General features: G+C 42.4%; 1 protein-coding gene across 2 annotated transcripts in view; it reads right to left on the bottom strand.

Annotated features, from left to right (window-relative positions):
• Positions 1 to 25,307, bottom strand: part of LOC137424934 (protein TASOR) — a 241,837-nt gene that overhangs the window by 101,523 nt on the left and 115,007 nt on the right. For both annotated transcript variants that reach the window (XM_068112841.2, XM_068112842.2), the window contains 5 exons: positions 23,994 to 24,097; positions 23,391 to 23,503; positions 14,550 to 14,613; positions 13,572 to 13,637; positions 2,785 to 3,171 (listed from right to left, as the gene is read on the bottom strand). In XM_068112841.2, coding sequence (XP_067968942.2) covers positions 2,785 to 3,171; positions 13,572 to 13,637; positions 14,550 to 14,613; positions 23,391 to 23,503; positions 23,994 to 24,097 — 734 coding nt within the window. The remainder of the gene's footprint in view (positions 1 to 2,784; positions 3,172 to 13,571; positions 13,638 to 14,549; positions 14,614 to 23,390; positions 23,504 to 23,993; positions 24,098 to 25,307) is intronic.

Raw genomic sequence — 25,307 nt, 5'->3', positions numbered from 1 at the left:
TAGGGCAAAATGGAGCGGGGAAGACCGAGAAAGACTTGGCTAAAGATGGTCGAAGAAGAAATGTGGGCAAGGGAGTTAACAAGGGGTGATGCAGAAAATAGGGCAAAATGGAGAAGTTTTTCATGGGGACCGCAAGGCTAACCCCCGCTCTTGCAGAGAAAATGGCCTGTTGTTGTTGTTGTTGTTGTTGTTGTTGCTGCAACATAACAAAATGTGAAAAAAGTGAAGGGGTCTGAATACTTTCTGAATGCACTGTATATATACACACACAAATGTTTACTCTTCGTCCCAATGGGACACAAGGCTGATATATATATATATATATATATATATATATATATATATATATATATATATATATATATATATATATATATATATATATATATATATATATATATATATATATATACACACACACACACAAGGTATTACAAATAAAGGTTCAGATGGGAAAATGTGCTCATCCCCACATATACAAAATATGAACAGGCATAAACTTTCAAAATGAATAAATGGTTTCATATTATACGATTAATAACTTGTATTAAAATAATTCAGTTCGTGCATATTGGCAAAAGAGTAATAAGTCCCAGACATACACAAATTGTGTTATAGCAATCAAAAATGATCATTCCTCCAATGACATATTTTGAATTTAACACAGGTAAAATGAAAACTTTGCTCTTGAAAACCATAGAAATCAGAACTGAAAAAAAAGGGCCAAAATAAATAAATAACCGTTGGCAAAGGCAAACAGCAAATAAATAAATAAATGACCTATTTGTTTATTTATTTACTGATAAAATTAATAAACTAACTTGGCCAATGCAAACAGTATTGCAGAGTGGCCACAGCATCAAGGCCTACCAATTATAAAAACTTTTTTTTTTTTAGGTCAAAGGTCAGATCAGGCCGTTATACTTGGGCAGGACATCGTTTGCACAAAGGCTTCCAAGGCCACCACAAAGTGCATAATTACAAACATGTGAAAACATTAATCTTTGCCAAATTAGGAAATTAAGACACCAGACTGATGTCTACCTGCGAAAAACTGTAAAGGTTGCGACAAGGTATTTTGTGTGTCAAATCTTGTCGAGATCGGTATAAATATATACCCTTGGGTAAGCCAAAAACCTTCATTGCACATCCAACGATCCAACACAAACAGTGTCTGGGACCACAGCAAAAGTGTGCACTTAAAATAATCTCAACACCTAGCATGCAGTCGTTATAAATAGAACAACGAGAACGGCACTCTTCGACGTCACAACGTTGACCGATATGCCTCTGCCCACATTATTACATCATTACAATTATACTTGTACGAAGTTTAATTTAAATCCATTTAGCTGTTCTCAAGTTATCACATTTTTACCTGACATGACCTCTTGACCCCAAAATTAAATCAGTTCATGTTTACATCATTATACATATCGGTACCAAGTTTGAACTAGATCCCTTTAAGCTGTTCTCAAGTTATAGACCTATAACAGACTTTGACCTTTGACCTCTTGACCCCAAAATGGAATCAGTTCATCTTTACCTCATTATACATACTTGCACCAAGTTTGACTAAGATCCCTTCAGCCGTTCTCAAGTTATCGTGGTAATGAAAATCACGGACGGTTGGACGGACAGCCGGACAGACAACTGAAAGCATAATGGCATTAATGGCATCAAGGCATTAATGGCAATGGCATAATACAAGGCTTTCATCCGCAACTCAATGGAATACTGTTCTCCCCTCTGGGCCGGTGCTCCTGCCTCACACCTAGCTCGGCTTCACGTTGTTGAAATCAAAGCTTTCAGAATGATTGGAATCTCCCGCGATGAAGCTAACTCCGAGGGCCTTTCACTTACTCACCGCAGGCAGGTTGGTGGTCTTTCTGTCTTCTACCGACTCCTCTCCGGCCTAGCTCCCCCTGCTCTGTCTGAGCTCTGTCCCCCAAATATTCCTGCAGGTCGCACAAGATCTGCCTGCAACCCTCTTATGGTTAAACTGCCAAAATCAAGACTCTCTGCTCACCTGCACTCCTTCATTCCTCTTTTCTCTTGCCTCTGGATCAAACTCCCTCACTCTCTTCAATCCCACTCCTCACTACAGGTCTTTAAAACAGCTGTTCACCACCATCTCTTATCTTCCCCCATCCAAAACCTTGATCTTTTCTACCCCCGCTAATTTCACCCCAGATTCACTTTTTTGAAATAACAACTTCCTTCCTGGAAGTCCTTGCAGTGTCCTTGTGTTTTATACTTCTCCCACCCCCACCCCCCTCCCCCTTCCCACGCCTCCTCTCCCAAAGCCCTCTCCCTCCCACAGATCTCCCGATGTCCCTGCTCTCAAATGTTGTGTTTGTGTGCTTTCCCCTCTCTCCCCATCTTGTCTACCGCTACCATTATTATATACTTTGTGTGTCTGTTTGATTTTTTTCTGTGTGATGCATGTGAGCTCTTTCATAAGCCTCGATCCTGTAACCAAAAAAATATATATATATTTTAAATATATATATATATGCCTCTGGCGACTTCGTCGTCGGAGGCATAAAAACTGAGAAAACTAAAAAGCTTGTGCTGTGGTTGAAACACACTGAAAAGCCAGTCCCAACAGAACATTTGAACCGATTTGAAATGGAAAATCCAAACAAAGATTGGCAAACAGGTACAGTCACAGAGCTAGGATCTATTCACCTCCTCATATTTACCTCTGCTGAAGCATAATCATCTATATCAACAAAGGTTGGATATCATTTTATATGGGACGCACATAAAGCAAGAACTTACTTCCAAACCCAAACTTTCCAACACCGGGTGGTGTAAGTTTATATCGGTCAGGCTGGTCAAGGTAGCAAAGGAGGTCCTGGCTGAAGAAGCGACACCGAGGCATTGCTACCGCGCTGTTACGCAACTCGTCGTGCACTGGGTCAAACGACTGCTCAGTTGGCGACGGCATCTCCAAGGGGTCGACGTTGAGCAATGACTGGAAGTACCGTTCCACGCGCTCGCAAGACATGGCCGACGGTGGCACAGCTGCCTGCGTGTCGCCGGCATAAGACCAAGATCCCTGAGCTTTGCAATTGTTGGAATTGAATAACTTTACAACTAGATTCTGGCTGGCAATCACTGCTGTCACCTCAAGTGGCTGCGTGTCAGGTAATTCCAGTCTTTGAACTGTGACAAGGAAAGGTGGTGGGAGCAAAATATTAAAGACATAAATATAATTGAAAAGTGCTCCACAATGTGTTATCATTAGAATTTTCACATCCGTTAGGGTTGCATAATATAGGTTCAAACAAATACATTGTTGAGCGACATTAAACAGCACTTTTGGTGCACACTACATGCATTAATTAAATATTCGTATTTATAAAAACATATACCTGCATTAATACCATTAAAAAACATATAAAAACATATATACCCGGTGTGTACCCCGGTTTAGAATAGGTACACCGTATCCCTGCGTGTCGTAAGAGGCAACTAAAAGGGTTGGCGTCAGGAAGGGCATCCGGCCATAAAAACATTGCCTCAAAAAGAGAACCATGACAATTACAACTAGATATGGGCAGGGTACAGCCCGGAGTACCCCGTGGGGGACCCCACTCCCTCTCGTCAAAACTCAAGGTGGGGAACCCGATCGAAGCAAGGGTGGAAATCACTCCATTTATGACGACGAAAAGTCTGATGCCCGACGTGGAGATCAGTTTCTGAGGTTTGGGACATGGAATGTAGGGACAATGACAGGGAGATCAGGAGAAGTGGTGGAAGTATTGGTCAGAAGAAGAGTGGACATATGTTGTGTGCAGGAGACAAGATGGAAGGGAAGTGGTGTGAGAATGGTGAAGGGAAGGCAGGGACAGAAATACAAGTTTGTGTGGCAAGGGTGCCCAGCAGGCGTGAATGGTGTTGGTGTCCTGTTTTCTGAGGAGTTTGTAGACAGTGTGGTGAGTGTGACGAGAGTGAGTGAAAGGTTGATGATGGTGAAAATGATGATTGGAAAGCTCTTGGTGAATGTCATCTTGGGATATGCTCCGCAGGTTGGTCGGAGCGATGAAGAAAAGGACAAGTTCTGGTGTGCAATAGAGAAGCTGATGGAAAACGTGAAAGATAAGGAAGTTGTTGTGGTAGGAGGAGACCTAAATGGACTGTGGGAAGGAGTATGGACGGTTTTGAGGGAGTTCATGGGGGTTACGGATATGGTGTGAGAAATGGAGAAGGTGAAAGGATTTTGGAGTTTGCTGATGGAGCTGATTTGTTGATTTGTAATACTCAGTTCCAGAAAGAGGATAATAAGCTTGTTACATACACGTCAGGTGGGTCGACGACAACCGTTGACTACCTGATGGTGCGTAGGCGAGATAGGGGGCACCTCCGGGACACAAAGGTGATCCCGGGAGAGGAGGCTGTTTCACCGCACCACTTGGTTGTCTGCGACATAAGGTTGAAAGGTGCGAGGAGAGCTCGGCGGGTGAAGTACCAACCGAGAATGAAGGTGTGGAGGTTGAAAGAGGTGACAGTGAGGGAGGCATTAAAAGAGAGGCTGAGTATGGTAGAGGATGATGTGGTTGAGCTTGAAAGTGGTTGGATGTCAATGAAAGATAGTCTGTTGGGAGCCGTTGGTGAGGAATGTGGATGGCCAAAAGGACCACCGAGGCACTCGGAAGCATGGTGGTGGGATGATGAAGTTGGAAAGAAGATTGACGAGAAGAGGAAGAAGTTCAAGGAGTGGCAGGAGGCGAAGGGTACGGGGACAGAAAAGGAAGAGCATGAAAGTTATAAGACAGCCAAGAAGGCTGCAAAGAAAGAGGTAGCAAAGGCGCAGGAAGCATGTAGGAAAATGTTCGGAGAACGCTTGGATTTGGAAGAGGGTCAGGGAGCGGTATTCAGGATTGCAAAGCAGATAGCGAAAGAGAGGTGTGATGTGATGGGGGTGAGTTGCTTGAAGGATGAAGTGGGACAAATCGTTGTGGACCCAGATGGAATTAAAGGAAGACGGAAGAGATATATGGAAATACTGTTGAATGCAGAGAATGAATGGGATGGCAACATAGAGAGTAACCCAGTTTTAGGACCGGCAGAGAAGATAACCGAGAAGGAAGTTGAGGAAGCGATTAAAGCAATGAAGAGTCGAAAAGCGGGAGGGCCGACGGGAGTTGTGGGAGATATGTTGAAGGCAGCGGGAAATTGGGGTGTGAAGAGAATGACAGAGATCTGCAATCTGGTGGTGAAAGAAGGCGGCATTCCAGTGGATTGGGAACTGAGTACCCTCGTCCCTCTATACAAGGGGAAAGGTGACCCTCTGGACTGTGGCTCGTACCGAGCGATAAAGTTATTGGAGCATGGAATGAAGGTATTGGAAAGGGTGTTGGAGAGGAGGATAAGGAAGAAAGTGAAGATTGACAAAATGCAGTTTAGATTTATGCCAGGAAGAGGAACGACAGACGCGCTTTTTATTGTGAGGCAGCTGCAGGAGAAGTACATGGAGAAGAGGAAGAAGTTGTTTCTTGGGTTTGTTGATCTGGAGAAAGCATTCGATAGGGTTCCACGTGAAGTGGTGACATGGGCATTGAGGAAGTTAGGAGTGGAGGAATGGTTGATCAGAGTAGTGATGTCAATGTACAAAAGAGCGCACACAGCTGTAAGGATGAAGGACGGGAACAGTGGTGAGCTTGAGGTGAAGGTGGGAGTGCATCAGGGGTCAGTACTAAGTCCACTACTATTTGTAGTTGTGATGGAGGTGCTGGCTCGGAACGTAAAGGAGGGTTTACCGTGGGAGTTGTTGTATGCAGATGATCTGGTGTTGATTGCAGAAAGTATGGATGGACTGAAGGAGAAGATGAACAAGTGGAAGGAATGTATGGAGACGAAAGGTCTGAAGGTGAATATCGGAAAAACAAAGGTGATGGCAAGTGGTAAAGCATGTGGTGAGGTGGAAAGAACTGGGAAGTGGCCATGTGCTATGTGCAGGAAGGGTGTCGGAGTGAACTCAATTCAATGTACAATGTGCGCTGAGTGGGTTCATCAAAAATGTAGTGGTTTGAGAGGGTCATTAACCAGTGTGGCAGCTACATTCAAGTGCAAGGTGTGCACAGAGGGAGCTGCAGATGGAGGAAATGTTGAGTTGGATCTTGGAGACGGCGTGAAGCTGGAAGGTGTGAAAACATTTTGTTACCTAGGAGACATGCTGAATGGAGAAGGTGGATCAGACTCGGCAACGGTTGCTAGAGTGAAATGTGCATGGAAGAAGTTTCGGGAACTGAGTGGTGTACTGACGAGGAGGGTAGTGTCGTTGAAGCTGAAGGGAAAGGTGTGTGCTGCATGTGTGAGAAGTGTTATGATTTATGGGAGCGAGACATGGGTAATGAACGTAGAGCAGCAACGAAGGCTGGAAAGGGTGGAAATGCGAATGGTTCGGTGGATGTGTGGAGTATCGTTGAGAGAGAGGAAGCCAAATGATGAATTGCGAAAGATGATGGGAATAGAGCCTGTGATTGATGCTGTGAAGAGGAACAGGTTGAGATGGTTTGGTCATGTGTTGAGGAAGGATGAAAGTGACTGGTTGAGAAGAGTGATGGAAATGAATGTGGAAGGAAGTAGAGGACGGGGAAGACCGAGAAAGACTTGGCTAAAGATGGTCGAAGAAGAAATGCGGGCAAGGGGGTTAACAAGGGGAGATGCAGAAAATAGGGCAAAATGGAGAAGATTGTCATGGGGACCGCAAGGCTAACCCCCGCTCTTGCAGGGAAAATGGCCTTTAAAATTCCTGTTGTATAAAAACAAGTCAGCAGAGTGGTGTATTTATAAAATAAATCAGCAATCTCTTTAACTCTTGTTCGTAGAAGAGTCAAATCAAAGCATTATGAACATAAACAGCTGGAAAAATGCACGCCATCTGTGTTAGGGGAGGAAAGCAATTATAAATGGGAAATGACAAAAGGTCCCGTGGAGATACAGGTAGTCACAGGACAGCAACATGATGCAGATGTAAAATAAATCACGAAGAGCATAAATCGACCGAGGAATCTTTTACAATTATGTCTCGTACAAAAAAACTAACACTTCAAAAATAAACAATAATCACAAACGACCGGCTCTTAAGTTTCATTTTAAAACCAAGACAACCAAGTATGCAATACCATTATTCAGTTGGGAAGCTCCAACAGGCTGTGACTCGTAAGGGTAGTGGAGGTAAATGGCACCAATAATTAAAAGCTCTATTCGTCACGGACACTCCTTCCATCCTCAGCCTGGTACAGATCGCTAATTTCCTGCCAACACCCTCTCACACCTACTCGTACAAATATAAATAGACATAAGTACAGTTATTCTCTGGAGAGCTGTGACTCCATTAACCATATGGTGTTGTGCACTGGGTTTCTTGATTTCAAAATGACAGCAGCTGCTATGTAAGTAATGCGATTATAAACCTGTACAGATGGCCACCACTGATGCCAAGCAAAAAGTATCTGCAAAAGTTGTTTTTTTGTTTTACAAAATGTACCAATAGCTTTTTCATCCCGGCTCACATTTAAACAAGTTCACACTTTATAATCATGCAATCGACAGAGTTTAAGTCTTGGGGGAAAAAAAAAAAATCGAATTTCAGAAAGGTTTTAAAAGTACCAAGCAATATGAGACTTCCGAAATTATGTTAAAATGCTTATCAAGTCTTTCGTGTCGTCGCTGTGTGCGCATTTTCAGTGACTCCGTTCTGCAACATGGGGCTCATTTAACCTGCCGTTGAAAAAAATCTACAAGTCAAATTGTCTTTTTAACATTTTCTTAAGACCTACCTGTCCTGATGCATCCTGTCCGATTTGGTTTGAATCAGCAGGGTTGTTTGGAAGCAAAAGACATTTTAGTGAAAATAAAGGATTCGGAGAGGGGGCGTGTGGACCCCTTTCCAGAGGAGATACGGCCATGGGGAGCACAACCTAGGTTTAGGGCATGGTCTCAATGCCGCATGGCCATTTGGTCTGGATCCGATTGGTTTATGAGACGTTTTTTGAATGAAACACCAAAATTAGGGGCAAACCCCCACTTTTACCCCCTTCATAGGTGGAATTTGGAAGGGGAGCACAACCCCATGAGACCTTGCTTGTCCTGATGCAATGAACAAAATTTAGTGTGCATTGCTCAAAGAAGATGTTTTCGTGAAAAGGAGGATTTGGGGAGGGGGTGTGTGGCCCATTTCCGGGGGAGAGACGGCCATGAGGAGCACAACTTAAGGTTAGTTATGGCATGGTCCCAATGCCTTGTTTGGTCTGGATCTGTCTGGTGGTTTCTGAGAAGAAGATTTATGAACAAGATACCAATATTTGTGGCAAAACCACTGTATAGGGGATGCATCTGGATTTGGAGCACAACCCGATGAGGCCTTGCTGTCCTGATAAATCATACCAAATTTGGTCCATAATCGGTCGGGTACCTTGTGAGAAGATATTTTTGCCAAATGTTAACAGACGTACGTACACCGGGACCCACTCCATGAGGTTATTTTGGAAAATAACCAAATAAGGCAAAACAAATGATAATCCCTGAAAACATAACCAGAGAGTAACAGAAACAACAATGGCAAAGATATGGACAGTAATGAAAGGAAGGGAAGGATGGGCATTTGTCTAGATCACAATACATTACTCTCCCAAGCAAAAAATCAATAATGCAGAATTTAAAAAAAGAATAGTACTCAGTAGAGCGCATACCTTGACAGGCTGGAAAGTTTAAGTTTTGTATCTCACTGTTGTTGGCCGGATGTGCATCCAGACCTTAATCAAAATCAAATCAGCTTGTTCTTGTCTTGTTTAGCGGGAGAAGTGGAGCAAATATATGGTTGCGGTTCTACGAACCAGCACGCACCAAGGCAACGGCCACCAACATAAGGTCCCAAGTTAGTTATTTCCTTAATACATGTGCAGATAGTCCTTCCCTTTTGGTAGTGGGTTTCATGGGTCATTATGCATTGTGTGGGATTAGCTTGGTGTTTCCCATTTTCTTCCTATTTCTGAGTAAGTAAACCCATGCACAAGCACACGAACATTCCACCTAATCCACAACACCGACGCCATCGACCGCCTTACCTCATTTGCATATGTGCACCAAAACCCGGTTTGAATCGCATGCCAGAATCAAACTGCCACGTTACTTTAACCACCACCACACTTTTCCTACAACCACTACAATAACCACACTAGACTGATAAATTATTAAGACATTTATCATCACCTTCCACTTTATTAGAACATTATACAAACTTGCTATCCACGCTCTCCATTGATCAACAATCATGACGCCTCAACCACAGTACAAACAACCACGATGCCTCGACCACAGTACAAACCACCATGCCACCTCGACCACATCTCAACAACCATGCCGCCCCAATCACAATCACAGCAAACTCCGGCCACCGCCTTCGGAGCAACGAGAACGACTTGGACGTTCAGACCTTGATAGCACGAAGCGCAAATGCGTGTGAATCGCCCATTAGCACCTTATGAATATCCCTGACGCTCCTCTTGCTTGTAATGCCAATTAGGCTTCCAGCGCACGTTCACGATTGGAAAGCGCAGCCAAAAACACCAGCTCTATGTTTAATAACTACTGAGCTCTGATTCATGGCCTGTCCGAACAATACTGACGCAATTTCCGTGACTGAAGGCTCACAAAGGCGATGGAGTCCCTCTGGAAATCTTGAGTGCACCAATGGGCACGCAGCAAATCCCGGTAAGTACACCTAGTGATTCTCTTAATCCTCACCAAAACCCCGCTCCCGCCAGTCAGCTATTTAAGCAGTGTGTTCCAGTAAGAGGATCAATGGCTTGGTCGGGGATACACTGCAAAAGGCGGGACAGAGCTGGTAGAACGGAGTTTGCGGGATGGAGCGCTGGGAAAGCGAGCAATTCATACGCAGTGCAAGGCACATTCATTAAGGCCAGGCCAATTATCACCGAACACATCAAGTTAATCTATCACCTCACACATTAAGTTAATCTGTCTCCTCAGAAGTTCTTTCTCTCTTCTGATTGTCTGCTTTCATCACACCAGGAGCTCAAAGGCAAGCAAACCGTTATTGTCAGAGTGACCTCACTGATACGCACCTCTTTCCAGTTTCCTCCTCTCACCTCACTCGCTCCCGATCCGCCCGCACCCCTACTCGCACCTTAGACACCAACCAGTATTCCTCATTTTTACCCCCTCCCTCAGCGAATGGACTGCTCTATCGCTCTTGCCTTATCTACCCGACTGCGGATGATTCTGATGAGCGCCCTTGCTACATGTTTAAATAAGTAACGTGCACAGGCTAGATAAATCGGGATAGTTCTTCTGCGCTGTCCCTTTGCTTTTATTTTTTTTCAAAATCCCTTGTACATTTTTGATTGCTTTGAATAAATGATTGTTTTTAAATTCACCGTATGCTCCCCACGGACCTCTTTTCTTGTTAACAAAAAAAAAAAAACCCACCCATTCTCCCTCCCTCTTCCCCCCCCCCCCCCTCCTCCTCCCCACTCTGCCCCCTGCTTGTTGAATTATTCTTTCTGTCCTGCTTGACGTGTCTTTTCCTTCATTGATCCAGCACCATCCGCAACTAGTGTTAGCCTGGGAGACCAATTTTAATTCCCCAACTAATTGGCTCCAGTCTATGTATGTCCGGTGTGCACTGGCAATTCCGCTTGGCTGCATCCCATTAAGATCTGAAGATAAGATAAGATCAGTGCATAACCGAGGGTGCAAAAACCACGTAATCCCCCAGGTAAATGGTAATTAGACAGAGGAACCTGGGCCACGTGGTCAACTAATTGGCGTTCACGGTTGATTAGCAACCCTCCGGGGCGCTAATTTATCCGTGCTCAGTGGCTTCAGGTCTGGTACTCCGGGAGAAACAGAGGCACTCTCCGTCATAGTAGATCCTGAAACCTGTGGCTATAATAATATTTTGTGCAGTGGCTAATAATCCCCCTTGCTTGCAGTAGGAGCCAGTAAACCAACTGTACTGTGGCACGTGTACAGCTAAAGATCATAAGTCGTTTCCCCACCCCTCCCCCTCTCCCTCCCTTGCTGGGCATTGCTCTGACTTCTACGATTTCCAAAATATGCAAGTGTCTTCTCAATTCTTCAAATTGAGTACTGCTCTCCCCTCTGGGCTGGTGCTCCTACCTCACATCCAGTTCGGCTTCACGTTATAGAAACCAAGGCTTTTAGAATCATTGGTGTCTCCCGCGATGAAGCTGATTCTGAGGGCCTTTCACTCGCTCACCACAGGCAGGTTGGTGGTCTTTCTGTCTTTTACCGATGCCTCCCCTGCGTAGCTCCCCCTGCTCTGTCTGTGCTCCGTCCCCCAAATATTCCTGCAGGACGCTCAAGACCTGTCAGTAACCCTCTTCTGGTGTAACTGCCAAAATCAAGACTCTCTGCTCACCTTCACTCTTTCATTCCTCTTTTTTTCCCCACCTCTGGAACAAACTCCCACATTCTCTTCAATCCCACTCCTTCCTTAGTTATTCAAAACAGCTGTTCACCATCACCGCTTATCTTCCCCCATCCAAAACCTTGATCTTTTCTACCCGCGTTAATACACCCCAAATCCACCCTTTTCAAATTCCGTTTTCTTTCCTGAAAGTCCTAGTAGTGTCCATTTGTTTTACTAGCAACGGTACCCACCCCACGGGCGGGGCTTCAATTGGGAGGCCCAAATGAAAAGGCAAAATATCAGAAATTGAAGGCTTTTTTTTTTTTAAACGATTTATATAAACATCCATTAAATCATATCACACGCAAATCATCAAAATCTAAACAGTATTTGTAGAATTTCATTAAAAGCCACATCACTGTTCATATTGGTAAATATTATTCCATCGTGTTTGGTAAAAACTGGAAATTGGAAAAACAATATAGCCTATTTTACTCCAGGGGGTCCCAGGCTTACCCACCCAAAATTTCGTTGCGATCGATTCAGCTGTTTTTGCGGTACCTGGGAACGGACAGGCGGACATTTGGTGAATTATAGTAAGATACCGTGTACCCCGCCCCAGCTCTCAAGCATCTTGAATCTCAGTCTTCTATCTGACTACCAATATGGCTTTCACAAGGCAAGATCTACCGGTGATATCCCTTCTTACAATACAAATGTCTGGGCCTCTTCTCTGGGAGCCATTGGGGAATCCTTTGTTGTAGGCCTTGATGTCTCAAAAGCCTTTGACAGAATTTGGCATCATGGGTCTGATATCCAGGCTTCTCTTTTTCAGATTTCCTTCTTCACTCTGCTCTGTCATTTCCAGCTTTCTCTCCGACTGCTCTATCTCCGTAATTGTTGATGGTTCAACATCTCCCCCCTTCCTTATCAACAGCAGTGTCCCTCAGGGTTCTGTCCTGTCTCCAACACGCTTCCTTCTTTTTATCAATGACATTCTTTTACATATAACCAAATGCACTCATATGCTGATGACTCGACATTACATTCCTCTATATTTTCCCATCTGCCTCATCTTCCCTCACTCGATCCACATCTCGTTTGATCACAGCCACTTCTTTAAATTCGGATTTGGACAAGAATTCCAAGTGAGGCAAATGTAATCAGGTTAAGTTTAATGGTTTTAAAAGTCAATTTCTTCCTATCTCTCTCTCTCTCGAGAACTCCTCTCAACTCTCCAATCTCCTTGGAAAGCTCCACAATTGCACCATGTGATACATTAAACCTACTAGGTATTACCCTAATATTAAATTTATCCTGGAATCCACACATTTCACAAATATCTAAGTCTGCCTCGAATAAATTAGGAGTTCCTTTCAGATGTAGAAGATTCTTCTCCTCTCAACAGTTGCTTCAACTATATTAAAGGATTGATTCGTCCTTGTAAAGAGTACTGCTCTCACATCTGGGGAGGTTCTTGCTTCACATACTTACTGGACAGAATTGAATCCAAAGTAATCCGACTGATCAACTCTCACACTCGGACCTCAAATCTCGACCCGCTCGAATTATGTCGCAAAGTTGGCTCCCTTTCTCTTTTCTACAGATATTACTTAGGTTTCTGCTCCCAAGAACTTGCTGCTTGTGTACCTCTGACATTAGCGAGACCATGGAATACTCAACAAGCCACTACATCGCATGATTATTGTATGGCCATTGGCAACTCAAGGGTGGGCCGTTATGATGTTTGTTTCTTCCCTTCCACTGCAAAACTCTGGAACTCTTTACCTTCTCATGTATTTCCAAACACCTATGATCTTCCCCTTTTCAAAAAGCAGATTTTTAACTTCCTCAAAAACTCTTACACTATTCTCTCTTTCTTCACTTTTCTATCAATGCAGTTGTTTTATTTAAGGCCTGGCCTCGATGAGGACGATATAGTCTGTGACTGGAGCCTTCACATTAAAATAAAATAAAATAAACCATGTACAGACTTCAAATTTCTTCATAATTATTTTTCCCCATTTTGGTGGAGGTTTGACAGTTAATTGGTGGAGGTATGGCAGACATTACACTATAAGAAAACTCCAAAACTGAAACATCAAACAAACAACTCAAACTCAAAAACATCAGCAATAGTGATTAGGAAAACGGTACTCACTGGAAATCATGGGATCATGGAACACGAACATAGCATAAAGGTACTTCGTTTCCAAATCTTTCCACTCTGAAAGCAAAGCAAGAATATGTTTTTTAAATTGAAATCATGGAGTATTTGGCAAAAGGCACAATTTTTATATAGACATAATCATAGAAAGTTAAACTAGAAAGGCACTTGATAGAGCACATACCTTCACCAGGCTGAACAGTTTATGTTTTGTATCCCACTGATAGGTCGGATCTGGATCCGGACCTGAACCAAAATCTAATCTGTTTGTCCTAGTCACCGAACCAACTTATCCACAAAGTTGTCATAACTCGTCCATAACGTTTTGAGATTTGATGTTATTTATCGTTTTTGGCCCCCATCTCTCAATAGTGAAGAATCACTTCGGAAGAAAAAAAATCGTCAAATTGAGTACTGCTCTCCCCTCTGGGTTGGTGCTCCATCACACATCACAACATCAACTCTTCAACATCATCAACTCTTCTTCTTTAACTGGCACCATTATTCCACCTTTCTTGTGGGGTTGGCCGGGGAAAGCTTGGCCGGAGTCTTTCACGAACCGGCTATCCAGGCCTGACGTTCGACTAGTTCGGGCAGGAATTTGGAATTTGGTCATGGTGTCAGCTCGCATACTCTTCACGAAGGACACCATGGGATATTTAACGTCCTCTAATGAATGCTGGCAGACGGGATGCCCGTTTAACGTCCATCCAAGGGGCGGCACACACATTGATGAATCACCCTGCCTGTGAAACACTGGGATGACAGATTATAGCTGGGTCAGGATACGAACCCAGGCTAGACAGCTTAGAGGCGATTGTGCGTATCTCTCGGCCATCTTGGCAACCCTGGATAGTAAAACATCACCTATAATAGTCAAAAATAATATTCATTTCGGGAACACAAATCCATGTCACTTGTAGTTTGAAACATATATTCTATAGCTTATTCTCAATCACAGCGGGAACTTACTCTCCATCACAGCGCTTGTAAAGATGACCATGAAGCCTCCATCTTCAAGAGACTTAAACAGCATCTAACATGGGGCACAGATAACAACGTGCAACTAATCATCCATAGATAGTTAATGTTTGCAGAGATTCCTGCCAGCCTTTTCCTATGTAACCATATGATGCCATTTATTATTTCAGACCTGTTATTGTAACAATATTGTAACAAAGGCAAAGCTGCCAAACTTTGACAGCAAGCAGAATAAGACAACAGGAACCTGAAATAATCAGCTGTATAGAGTGTGGAGATGGCCACAACAAGATGAGGCCAATTTTCAAAGTTATCACGGCCTTTTAATATGTGCAAAAACTGCAGTATAAAAACACAAAACCATTTGAAAAACAGCAAAATGTCAACAAACCCAAATAGATTTGTCAAAAAGGACAATGAAGGAATTGTTCTACAAATTGGACATCATCTTGCAAGATTTTTGGTTTTTCCAACCAAAGGTTTTTCAAGGTCCAAGGTATTCCAAGGTTTTTGGAGAATATTGAGGACATCAATAATTTATACAACGAAATACCCTTCCCACTGATGGTTTTCATCTTTCTCACAAATGGGTTTCAATCTCATTAATTGAAAGGTGTGAAGGCCTGAAAGGTGTGGAGGTCTAAAGGGTAGAAAGAAGTCGAATGGTCTTCGGTGTTCTAAAATCTAAAGGATCTAAGATATAAAGGGTCCAAGAGGTTTAAGGGTTCTTGGGAGTTTTAGGGGTGTAAAGGGCTTTATGGGTCGAATGTAATTGACACACCTACTCACGTTCTGTGTAGACAAACAGACTCAAATGCAATACCCTCTCCTCTGGCAATGGTAAAAAAAAATTGAATGCAAAAGGATGTAATGATGGTATGCCAAAAAGTAGGTAAACAATTTTTTTGAGTACTCCCTTTCGGGGTTTCAGGCTGCTGTTTAAGGTACGGATGGTCACAATAAATTATCATGTGAAACCATCAATCACTACACCTTTCTTTGAATAATGGCTTTTCCCTGTCCATCCCTGCATCCATTTGCAATAATAGTGTATTTTGATGGTTTATCTGCAGTAATTTGAACAGTGAGCTATTAAAACGTTAATGCACACATATACACATTCAAGTACTCGGCATTGTGTGCACACATTGCACATGTGTACACGATTCATCTCGTGTTTGTGATCATGGTGAACCCAAATCGAGAGAGATCTATACAGTCGTGTCATTTGCCAATATTACTCCGCACACGGAGTTACAATGTTACATGGCACAACCATTATTACTCTGCACACGCAAAGCGAAAAGCGTGGTTATGCAATTGGTTCATTTCTGCCTGCCTGTCTGTCTGTCCTTCTGTCCTTCTGTCTACAAATGTCAGTTGATGATCGAGGAACAATTTGATTTCAATTGAATGTGATATTTTGACCACAAATAAGAAAACGACAAGGTCAACAGTACATCAATTGTGAATTCGTCCCGATCGTGCATGCACAGAGAGGAGCGAGATACTTTTTTATTTTTACTCTGCCTGCCTGTCTGGCAGTCAAGTAAAATTGACAATCATTCTAAACAGGAAACTTGCTGTTTTTAAGGACGTCATAAAGGGCACAAACAACAGGCACAAAGAACTAATGTAACGTGTTAGATAAGGTGGTGTATAATTGTGCATCAACATCGGTAAATTTGCGGAATATTTTTCTCCCCACGATCTTTAAAGTCTCTATTTTATTTCATTCAAATTATATACCTAAACAATGTAGAACACAAAATGACTTTTGACACTTTCAAAAGCTTTCCGTTAAGCAGTACAGCAAGAACCTGACATTCCCAGGGAATACGTTCCTGGAAAATGCTGAGAATCTCAAATCCGTAAATTTCGGGGCATTGTTTCAAAGGGGAAAAGGGGGATAGGTTCTCGATGGTTCGTGATTCATGAAGGCAAATTTTAAAATCTTATGAATACTAATGCACACGATTAGTTTCATTAAAAATGCTTATGAACAAAAAAAACAACAAACACCAACAGCAGGTACTGTGTCCAATTTTTATTTAAGATGCGGTATGATGTAAATATCTTATGAATTATCATCTTATCTTATGATTATCATCTTATCTTATAGATTATCATCTTATAGATTATCATCTTATCTTATGAATTATCAATATCTTATGAATGCACGATGTGCACGTAAAGGAGGGTTTACCGTGGGAGTTGTTGTATGCAGATGATCTGGTGTTGATTGCGGACAGTATGGATGGACTGAAGGAAAAGATGAACAAGTGGAAGGAATGTATGGAGACAAAAGGTCTGAAGGTGAATATCGGAAAGACGAAGGTGATGGCAAGTGGTAAAGCATGTGATGAGGTGGAAAGAACTGGGAAGTGGCCCTGTGCTGTGTGTCGGAAGGGTGTCGGAGTGAACTCCATTCAATGTACAATGTGCGCTGAGTGGGTTCATCAAAAATGTAGTGGTCTGAGAGGGTCATTAACCAGTGTGGCAGCTACATTCAAATGTAAGGTGTGCACAGAGGGAGCTGCAGATGGAGGAAATGTTGAGTTAGATCTTGGAGACGGCGTGAAGCTGGAAGGTGTGAAAACATTTTGCTACCTCGGAGACATGCTGAATTGAGAAGGTGGATCAGACTCGGCAACGGTTGCTAGAGTGAGATGTGCATGGAAGAAGTTTCGGGAACTGAGTGGCGTGCTGATGATGAGGGGAGTGTCGTTGAAGCTGAAGGGAAAGGTGTATGCTGCATGTGTGAGAAGTGTTATGATTTATGGGAGCGAGACATGGGTAATGAACGTAGAGCAGCAACGAAGGTTGGAAAGGGTGGAAATGCGAATGGTTCGACGGATGTGCAGAGTATCGTTGAGAGAGAGGAAGATAAATGATGAATTGCGAAAGATGATGGGAATAGAGCCTGTGATGGATGCTGTGAAGAGAAACAGGTTGAGATGGTTTAGTCATGTGTTGAGGAAGGATGAAAGTGACTGGTTGAGAAGTGATGGAAATGAATGTAGAAGGAAGTAGAGGACGGGGAAGACCGAGAAAGACTTGGCTAAAGATGGTGGAAGAAGAAATGCGGGCAAGGGGGTTAACAAGGAGAGATGCAGAAAATAGGGCAAAATGGAGAAGATCGTCATGGGGACCGCAAGGCTAACCCCCGCTCTAGTAGGGAAAATGGCCTTTAAAATGCATGTTGTTGTATGCGGTACGATGTAACATGATGATGACGACGACGACGACGACGACGACCTCAGAATACAGTGAACTCCTCTGAAGAGGACGCACCTGAGGTGTTGATGAGTCATGCACCAAAGGGGATGCAGGTGAGGACGCTGAAGTGGACGCAGTTGAGAGTGCTGATGAGTCATGCACCAAGGGAATGAAGGCGAGCGTGTGCAGGCGAGGGTGTTGAAAGTGTTGAGGTGGAGGGGCCAGGGTGAAATAAAATGGGTGATTGAGAGCTGTTTCGCTGAGTGCTGCAGGTTTCTGTACAGCTCTTTGTACAACAGCAAAACATCATCCAACCCCCTCTTGAACCAGAGGTACCGCCTCATCACCGAGTCAGCATCCTGCAATCTGTCAGCGATTGTCCCCATATCCTCCAGCACCTCAGCCAGGAACTTGACGGTCAGGTTCAGCCTTGCCACCTCTTCCTCTTCTTCACTGCCCTCCCCCTCAGAAACCTTGATGCTGGCCTCCAACTCCTCCTCAGTCAGTTCCTCCCCATGCAAGGCGATAAGCTCCTCCAATTCCTCAGGTTCCATATCATCAAATAATTCCCCTCCCACCTGCCGTGCCAACCCGGCAATTATCCGCATATATTCCGTGGTGTCATCAAAGCCTCTGAAGTCAATGGACTGCATTTGGCCATAGATTTTTTTTCCAGAAAGCGTGATGGTGGAAGCTTTGACTTTGTCCACAGTGTTTTTGATGGCGCTGATGCAGTCAGCATCTTTTTGATGGCGCTGAAGCGTGGTGTTGAAGTCCTGCCAACATTTCCTGATGGACATTTCAGAGTCGAACTCCATAACATCCAAGATACGTCAGAAAGTGTGGCGGGTTTAGTACATTTTAAATGTTGAAATTACCCCTTGGTTGTGGTTGAATCAGGGAGGTGGTGTTGGGTGGCAGGAAGATGACCTCGACATTGGGATGGGCCACCTTCAAATCCTCTGGGTGGCCAGGAGCGTTGTCCACCAGCAGGAGGACCTTGAAGGAGAGGTTATTTACTGCCAGGTACCTCGACACTTGAGAGACGAAACAGTTGTGGAAGCAATCCATAAATATAGCAGCTCTTACCCAAGCCTTTCTGTTGGGCCTCAAATACGGGCAGAGTTTGCTTGTTTTTGCCCTCAAGAGTATGCTGGTTGAGGGAATGATACAGCATCATCAGTTTGATAATGCAGTCCCCTTTGGCGTTGGCACAGAGAAAAAGAGATATCCAGTACTTAGCAGCCTTAAACCGCCCATGCCATCATCTTTCGCTTTGACATGAAAGCTCTCGGCATTGTCTTCCAGAGCAGGCTCATCTCATCTGCATTGAAGACCTGCTCGTGTACATACCCAACTCCTCTCACCTCTTGATAGTCGGTCAAGCAGCTCCACTTTGTGGCTCAAGTTCTGCCTTTTGGGAGCAGACACATCTCTTGCACTACTTGTACGCTTAGGGCCCATGATCGAACAATGTGTGCAAAAAGTCCACGAGGGAAAAAACATCACACCAGGTCATGGCAGCGGAACGAGAAGAAAGAATGACACTCAGGACATGCTGAACATAAGTTGTCGTGGAGAGGTTGTGGGTATATGAAAGAAGTGGGTAGTATGACCATTGTTTGTGGGGGATGGTGGTGGGAGATGGTGGTAGGGGACGGTTTATGCGCACGTACCGCTACTTTATGTGTGGTTGGTGGGTGATGGTTTTAGAACTGTGTTATGTGCGTGGCTGGTGGGAGATGTTTGTTGCACCCACAAAAACTATGAATACATGAGGCACAGGTAGAAGCGGGTCACATTTTATGAACCGCGAATACGTGGGGTCTGTGAATGTTGAATCCACGAATATGTGGGGTTCGCGAATGTTGAATCCATGAATGTCAGGGTTTCACAGTACTTAAACCAAATATTCCGGAATTTTAGGTCATCACAACCAAACAAATTTGCCACTCTTAATACCCCACCCATATTATTGTATGATATTTTACCTCTTGTTATATTATTATATTTATCTCAAGACTGTGTGTGTTAAGGTGTTCCATGAACTCTCGAGTTCAAAGAAAGATGTAGGAATGGTATCGCATGAAAATTTCTTGCGATCATCCCCATCTTGTTTATATACTTTTTGGCATACATCTTATTTGGCAATTGCTACATCCTTTTGCATTTAAAAAAAGGTTTTTTATTGTTTGTTTCTGTACTTTAAAAAATGTATTGAGATGCTAAAGAATTTTATTTTGATTGCCATATGAAATATATTGTCCTTAAAACTGCTGATTTAACATGAACGGAGGAACACAAAGGATGTGAAGACTAAACAGTAGTCTTACTGAAGTAAACAGACTTGAAAAAATGGTTTTCTGTTGTGGGACTCTCCATAATATTCTACCGTTAACCACACCCATATACAGTCACATGAAAAAGTAAGTACACCCCATGTAAAGTTTTGACTTTTTCAACATATTTCAACATACAGCTATTTGATCTTCATTTCAACAATATTGATAGATAAAGGTGATATAATATAACAAATATCATGAAACATTTACATTTTGTAGTCCATTGTATAATTTAAATAAACAGAAATGCAAATTTCGCATGTGGAAAAAGTAAGTACACCCCTACATTTATCACTACTTCAAATACCTAAAATTAGAATCAGGTGCACCAGCTCAGGTGCAAATGATTACAACATCATCAGAGAGGATCTTGGAGGAACCTGTCTTATTTAAACCTCAGACATTTCATTTGGTTTGCTCTTTGTTGTTGAAGTGTGCGCCGTCACCATGCCTAGATCAAAAGAGCTCTCTGAGGCCTTCAGAAAGAAGGTTATAGATGCCTACGAGTCTGGGAAGGGATTTAAAAAAAAGATCTCCAAACAATTTGAAATCAATCATTCGACTGACCAGAAGATCATCTACAAGTGGAGAAGATTCCAAACAACAACTGCCAACTTGTTCAGGCCAGGCCGCCCCAGCAAGATCAGCCCGAGAGCAGACCGCAAGATGCTGAAAGAAGTCTCTAAAAACCCCAGAATGTCATCACGGGACCTACAGGTAGCTCTTGCCACTGTTGATGTCAAAGTGCAAGTCTACCATTAGAAAGAGGCTGCACAAATCTGATCTACATGGGAGGTGTGCCAGGAGCAAACCTTTGCTGTCCAGAAAGAACATCAGGGCAAGACTAAAGTTTGCCATTGAACACCTAGGCAAAGACCAGCACTTCTGGAACAATGTGCTCTGGACAGATGAGTCAAAGGTAGAGCTATTTGGCCACATTACCAGAAGACATGTTTGGCGAAAACCAAAGACAACATTTGACCACAAGAACTTGATACCAACTGTAAAGCATGGTGGTGGAAATATTATGGTTTGGGGCAGCTTTGCTGCATCAGGGCCTGGGCAGCTCACCATCATATAATCCACTATGAATTCTTCATTGTACCAGAGGGTGCTTGAGGATAATGTGAGGCCATCTGTCGGAAAGTTGAAGCTCAATCGAAGGTGGACCTTGCAACATGTCAATGACCCTAAACATACCAGTAAATCCACCAAGGAATGGCTGAAAAGAAAGAAATGGAGGGTTCTGGAATAGCCAAGTCAAAGCCTGGATCTAAATCCCATCGAGATGTTGTGGGGGTGGGGAGGGTGGTGGGGGGGGGGGGGGGGAAGGGATTTGAAACGAGCTGTGCATGCAAGAAACCCCTCAAGCATCGCATAGCTGAAACCTATTCTGCATGGAGGAGTGGGCAAAAATTTGTCCCAGTCGATGTCAGAGACTGGTAGACAGTTATAAGAAATGCCTACTTGAGGTTGTTTCTGCCAAAGGGGGCAATACCACCTATTAGAGCCAAGGGTGTACTTACTTTTTCCACATGTGAAATTTGTATTTATGTTTATTTAAATTATACAATGGACTACAAAATGTAAATGTTTCATGATATTTGTTATATTATATCACCTTTATCTATCAATATTGTTGAAATGAAGATCAAATAGCTGTATGTTGAAATATGTTGAAAAAGTCAAAACTTTACATGGGGTGTACTTACTTTTTCATGTGACTGTAGGTGCAATTGGCTCCTGGCCAAATGTGTAGCGGCAGGCTACCACTCACCAGGCTGATTGACAGGCATTGTCCTACCCATCGCTCTTGGCCCTTCATTGCCCTATGCATACGTATATACCTACTTTGTGGAATTATTTTAGGTTATAAAATTATTTTTGTTATTAGTCTTGGACCTTCCCACTGGAAAATGCAGTAGATTTGTGTTTATTCCAAGTACTGAGCTTAAACCAATTAAGAGTTGGGCTGTCAGGAGGAGTGGGAGGTGGAGTTGGAGGAGAATAGGGAGAAAAAGAAGGAGGAGGAGGAGGAGAAGTAGGAGGATACGAAGAAGGTGGGGAAGGAGGTGGAGTGGGAGGACGAGGAGAAAAATGAGGAGAAAAAAACGGAGGAGTAGAAGAAGGAGAAGGAATAGAAGGAAAAGAAGGAAAAGAAGAAACTTATTTAGTAATGAAGAAAGGGACAAGAGATCGAGAAATGACAAATATAAGTGCATGGCTACAATACTGGGTACACAGATTAAATAAAATGCCCTCAATTTAAAAAAATGAACTGAATGAAAAGATACCTATGGTTTTATGTTGTAGCAAATAGTCTTGAGGACCTGCGAAAACCTGATTTTCACATTATATCATGCACTTAGATTTGGCATATTTTCGAAATAAAATGTTACATTCTCACTCGGTCAATTTTAATTTCATTGTCTTTAAATAAAAATTTGCATTGATGATTAAAATTGTAATTAAATGGAATGTTTCATGTCTAGTATGTCTCCTGGTGTTGTTTTTTTACATTTTCTAAAATTCCTTGAAATGTGCAATGCGTGGCAAAATAAGTGATTCGTGTATAACGCTTTGGTGTCCATCAAATTCACAATAATTGTGATGTCAGTTTCATTTTCAAAACACGAAGGACTCGTGAAATGAACTCATTGTGTAGGTTAAGAAATACCTTAAGAAGAATGCCCTTGATGCTTATTCAATCGTTCAATCAGAAAGTTAATTTCATTCATGATAATCTTGTCGTATTTTTTTCCCTGTCCGTCCCGTTATGCACATCCCAGCAAAAGTGGAAAAAAAGCCGCATCGCTCGAAACTTGATTATGTGTAACGCGGGTCTCGTTTGTTGTGATAGCAAAGACGCTGGCAGACGACCACTCATTTACGGATGATGTCAGAACTTGTTTTCGTGTCCGTGTCCTCCGGTGCCGTGTTATGCACGAATCCAGCATGTGAAGTGCACTCTCGTTTTCATTTTGGTGAAAACGAAGCATGCAGCAGGTCTGATGCTTCAAAGTCGGATACTCCAATATATACAGAACAACATAATACAGCATACTTACCGTTTCCTGAAACTTTATTTTTCCACTCAGTTGTAACACTTGGTGAACCCAGTATTGTGGCCATGCACATAAGGATGACCCTCAGAAATAATGATTCTTCCTGAGTAATCACCCAGAAATCCTTGAGCAAATGTGATGAAGAAATTCGCATTGGCTAGTGAAGATGTTTTGTGCAAAATTAAACAACAAAAAAAACAACTCACCGAATGCCCTTTCTGCAGCTTCATGCACAAAATCTCAATTTTCCCGTTGGACCCCACCGGCTCCTCTGAACTGGCGAGTTGGTAAAGACTGGAGTGCCAATTGAGCAAGTGCACTATACAATCACGCACAAACACCCAAAAATAAAATCCCACATTTAAATCTGATTTTTTTTTTACATGCAAACAGGCATTGTCATATCACATCCATTTGCGTGTATGTTAACCCACCACCAAGAATAACTCTGTTTTTTACTTGCTGTGATATGAAGAATCACAGATTTCTGAAACCACATGGCAGCAATTAGCATAATAGCTCAAGCATAGCACACCTGAAGTTGTTCCTGTTTATTCAGATTATCAAGGGATTTGATCAAATTACATACCATGGTGTTAGTGATTTAGAGGAAGAAAGTATTACATGATACAATAAGCAACAGCAAACGGACAGGGATGGCAGCTCAATGCCCATTCAGTTAAATCCCAATACATCTTTTGAATAAGCATCCGTGTTTGGGCTGGTCACTAGTTGTACATTTAAATTTAAAAACCCCAAAAAAACCCCGAGAAGGAGGAACCATCTCAGAAATAACATGACATACTTACATTCCTTTTTATGTGCAAAGTTATATCTCCGAAAAATAGCTGCAGGTAGCATATTTTGCACAATGCTCTCCTTCACCAATCCATCCATGACAATTTTCTTGGGTCTGAAAAACCATACAGGAAGAAGGACATTCCATGCTAAGTTGCAATGAAGGTAGTGAAATCACAAACCAATTTTACTCACATTGTTTTCTATCATACTGCTTATAATTGAGAAAATAATTTTCGCTTTTTGGCCGAGACAATTGTGAAGATAATTATTATTTGTTTATCAACTAATGGCCGAAGAGCAGCACTATATCATCCAGTGAATACGATTACAGTAAATTATTAAAAATGAAATACTTTTCACACAAAACAATTTAACATGATTACTGAACGTTTCACATAATGAATCACAGTTTCAAATATTTGACACAAGTTCCACAAGACAGATTCAGAAACACACCTGTGCTCATAGATCAGGACCAAATAAACAGCAAGTTGCATTACTTGGTTACTGGTCGATTAAAAAAAGAAAAATGAAACTTAAGGTAATGATAAGAAACTAAAATATAGTTAGGTTCAAAAAATGCGGCTTTTATGCAACCTTAAATTGCATGATTGGAAGACAAATGGAAAGAACCAGATCAGTTACAACCGCAACCACCAAAACGAGAACAATGCGACTGTGTCGCCAATATGCCTCGGCATTGTCCCACAACGGGTAGATGCCATCGTTCACTGCCCTAAAAATAAACAAATTTGATTTAAATCCCTGTTCTCAAGCTGTTCTTAAGTTTCACATTTTTACCCGACATGACAGGTTTCACATCGATTGGTGAAGCAGTTTCAGAGAAGGGATTTTTTTTAAATATCGGCTTTCAAGCTAATATGGCTGCCATACCACATGGCATATGACATTAAAAATGTACACTCTGCATATGTATGGTTAAGGGATCACGTTTGTGAAGTTTCGTGTTGATCGGATAAGGTTAGTTTTTCTATCCAAGATGGCTGCCAAACCACGTGACCTACAATGTCATCATTTTCAAACTATATGCAAAAATAGTGTTAGATGATATTTGTAAGATTTCGCATCGATAGGGTAAGCGTTTTCAGAGATATAATTATTTAATATTTTCCTTCAATCCAATATGGCTACCACACCATGTGACCAATGATGTTTTCGTGATCTTTTAATCGCTATGCCTAGTCAATGACACACGTAAAGTTTTGAGTCAATCGATTTGGTGGTTTGGGGAGAGAAGATGTTTTTTAAAGGTTTTAGGTTAAATCCAATATGGCTGCCAAACCATGTTACCTATGATGTCA

Source organism: Myxine glutinosa, chromosome 4 (assembly GCF_964187855.1).
Source record: "Myxine glutinosa chromosome 4, kmMyxGlut1.1, whole genome shotgun sequence".
NCBI classification, from domain to species: Eukaryota; Metazoa; Chordata; class Myxini; order Myxiniformes; family Myxinidae; genus Myxine; species Myxine glutinosa.
This window is presented reverse-complemented; position numbering and strand designations above follow the sequence as displayed.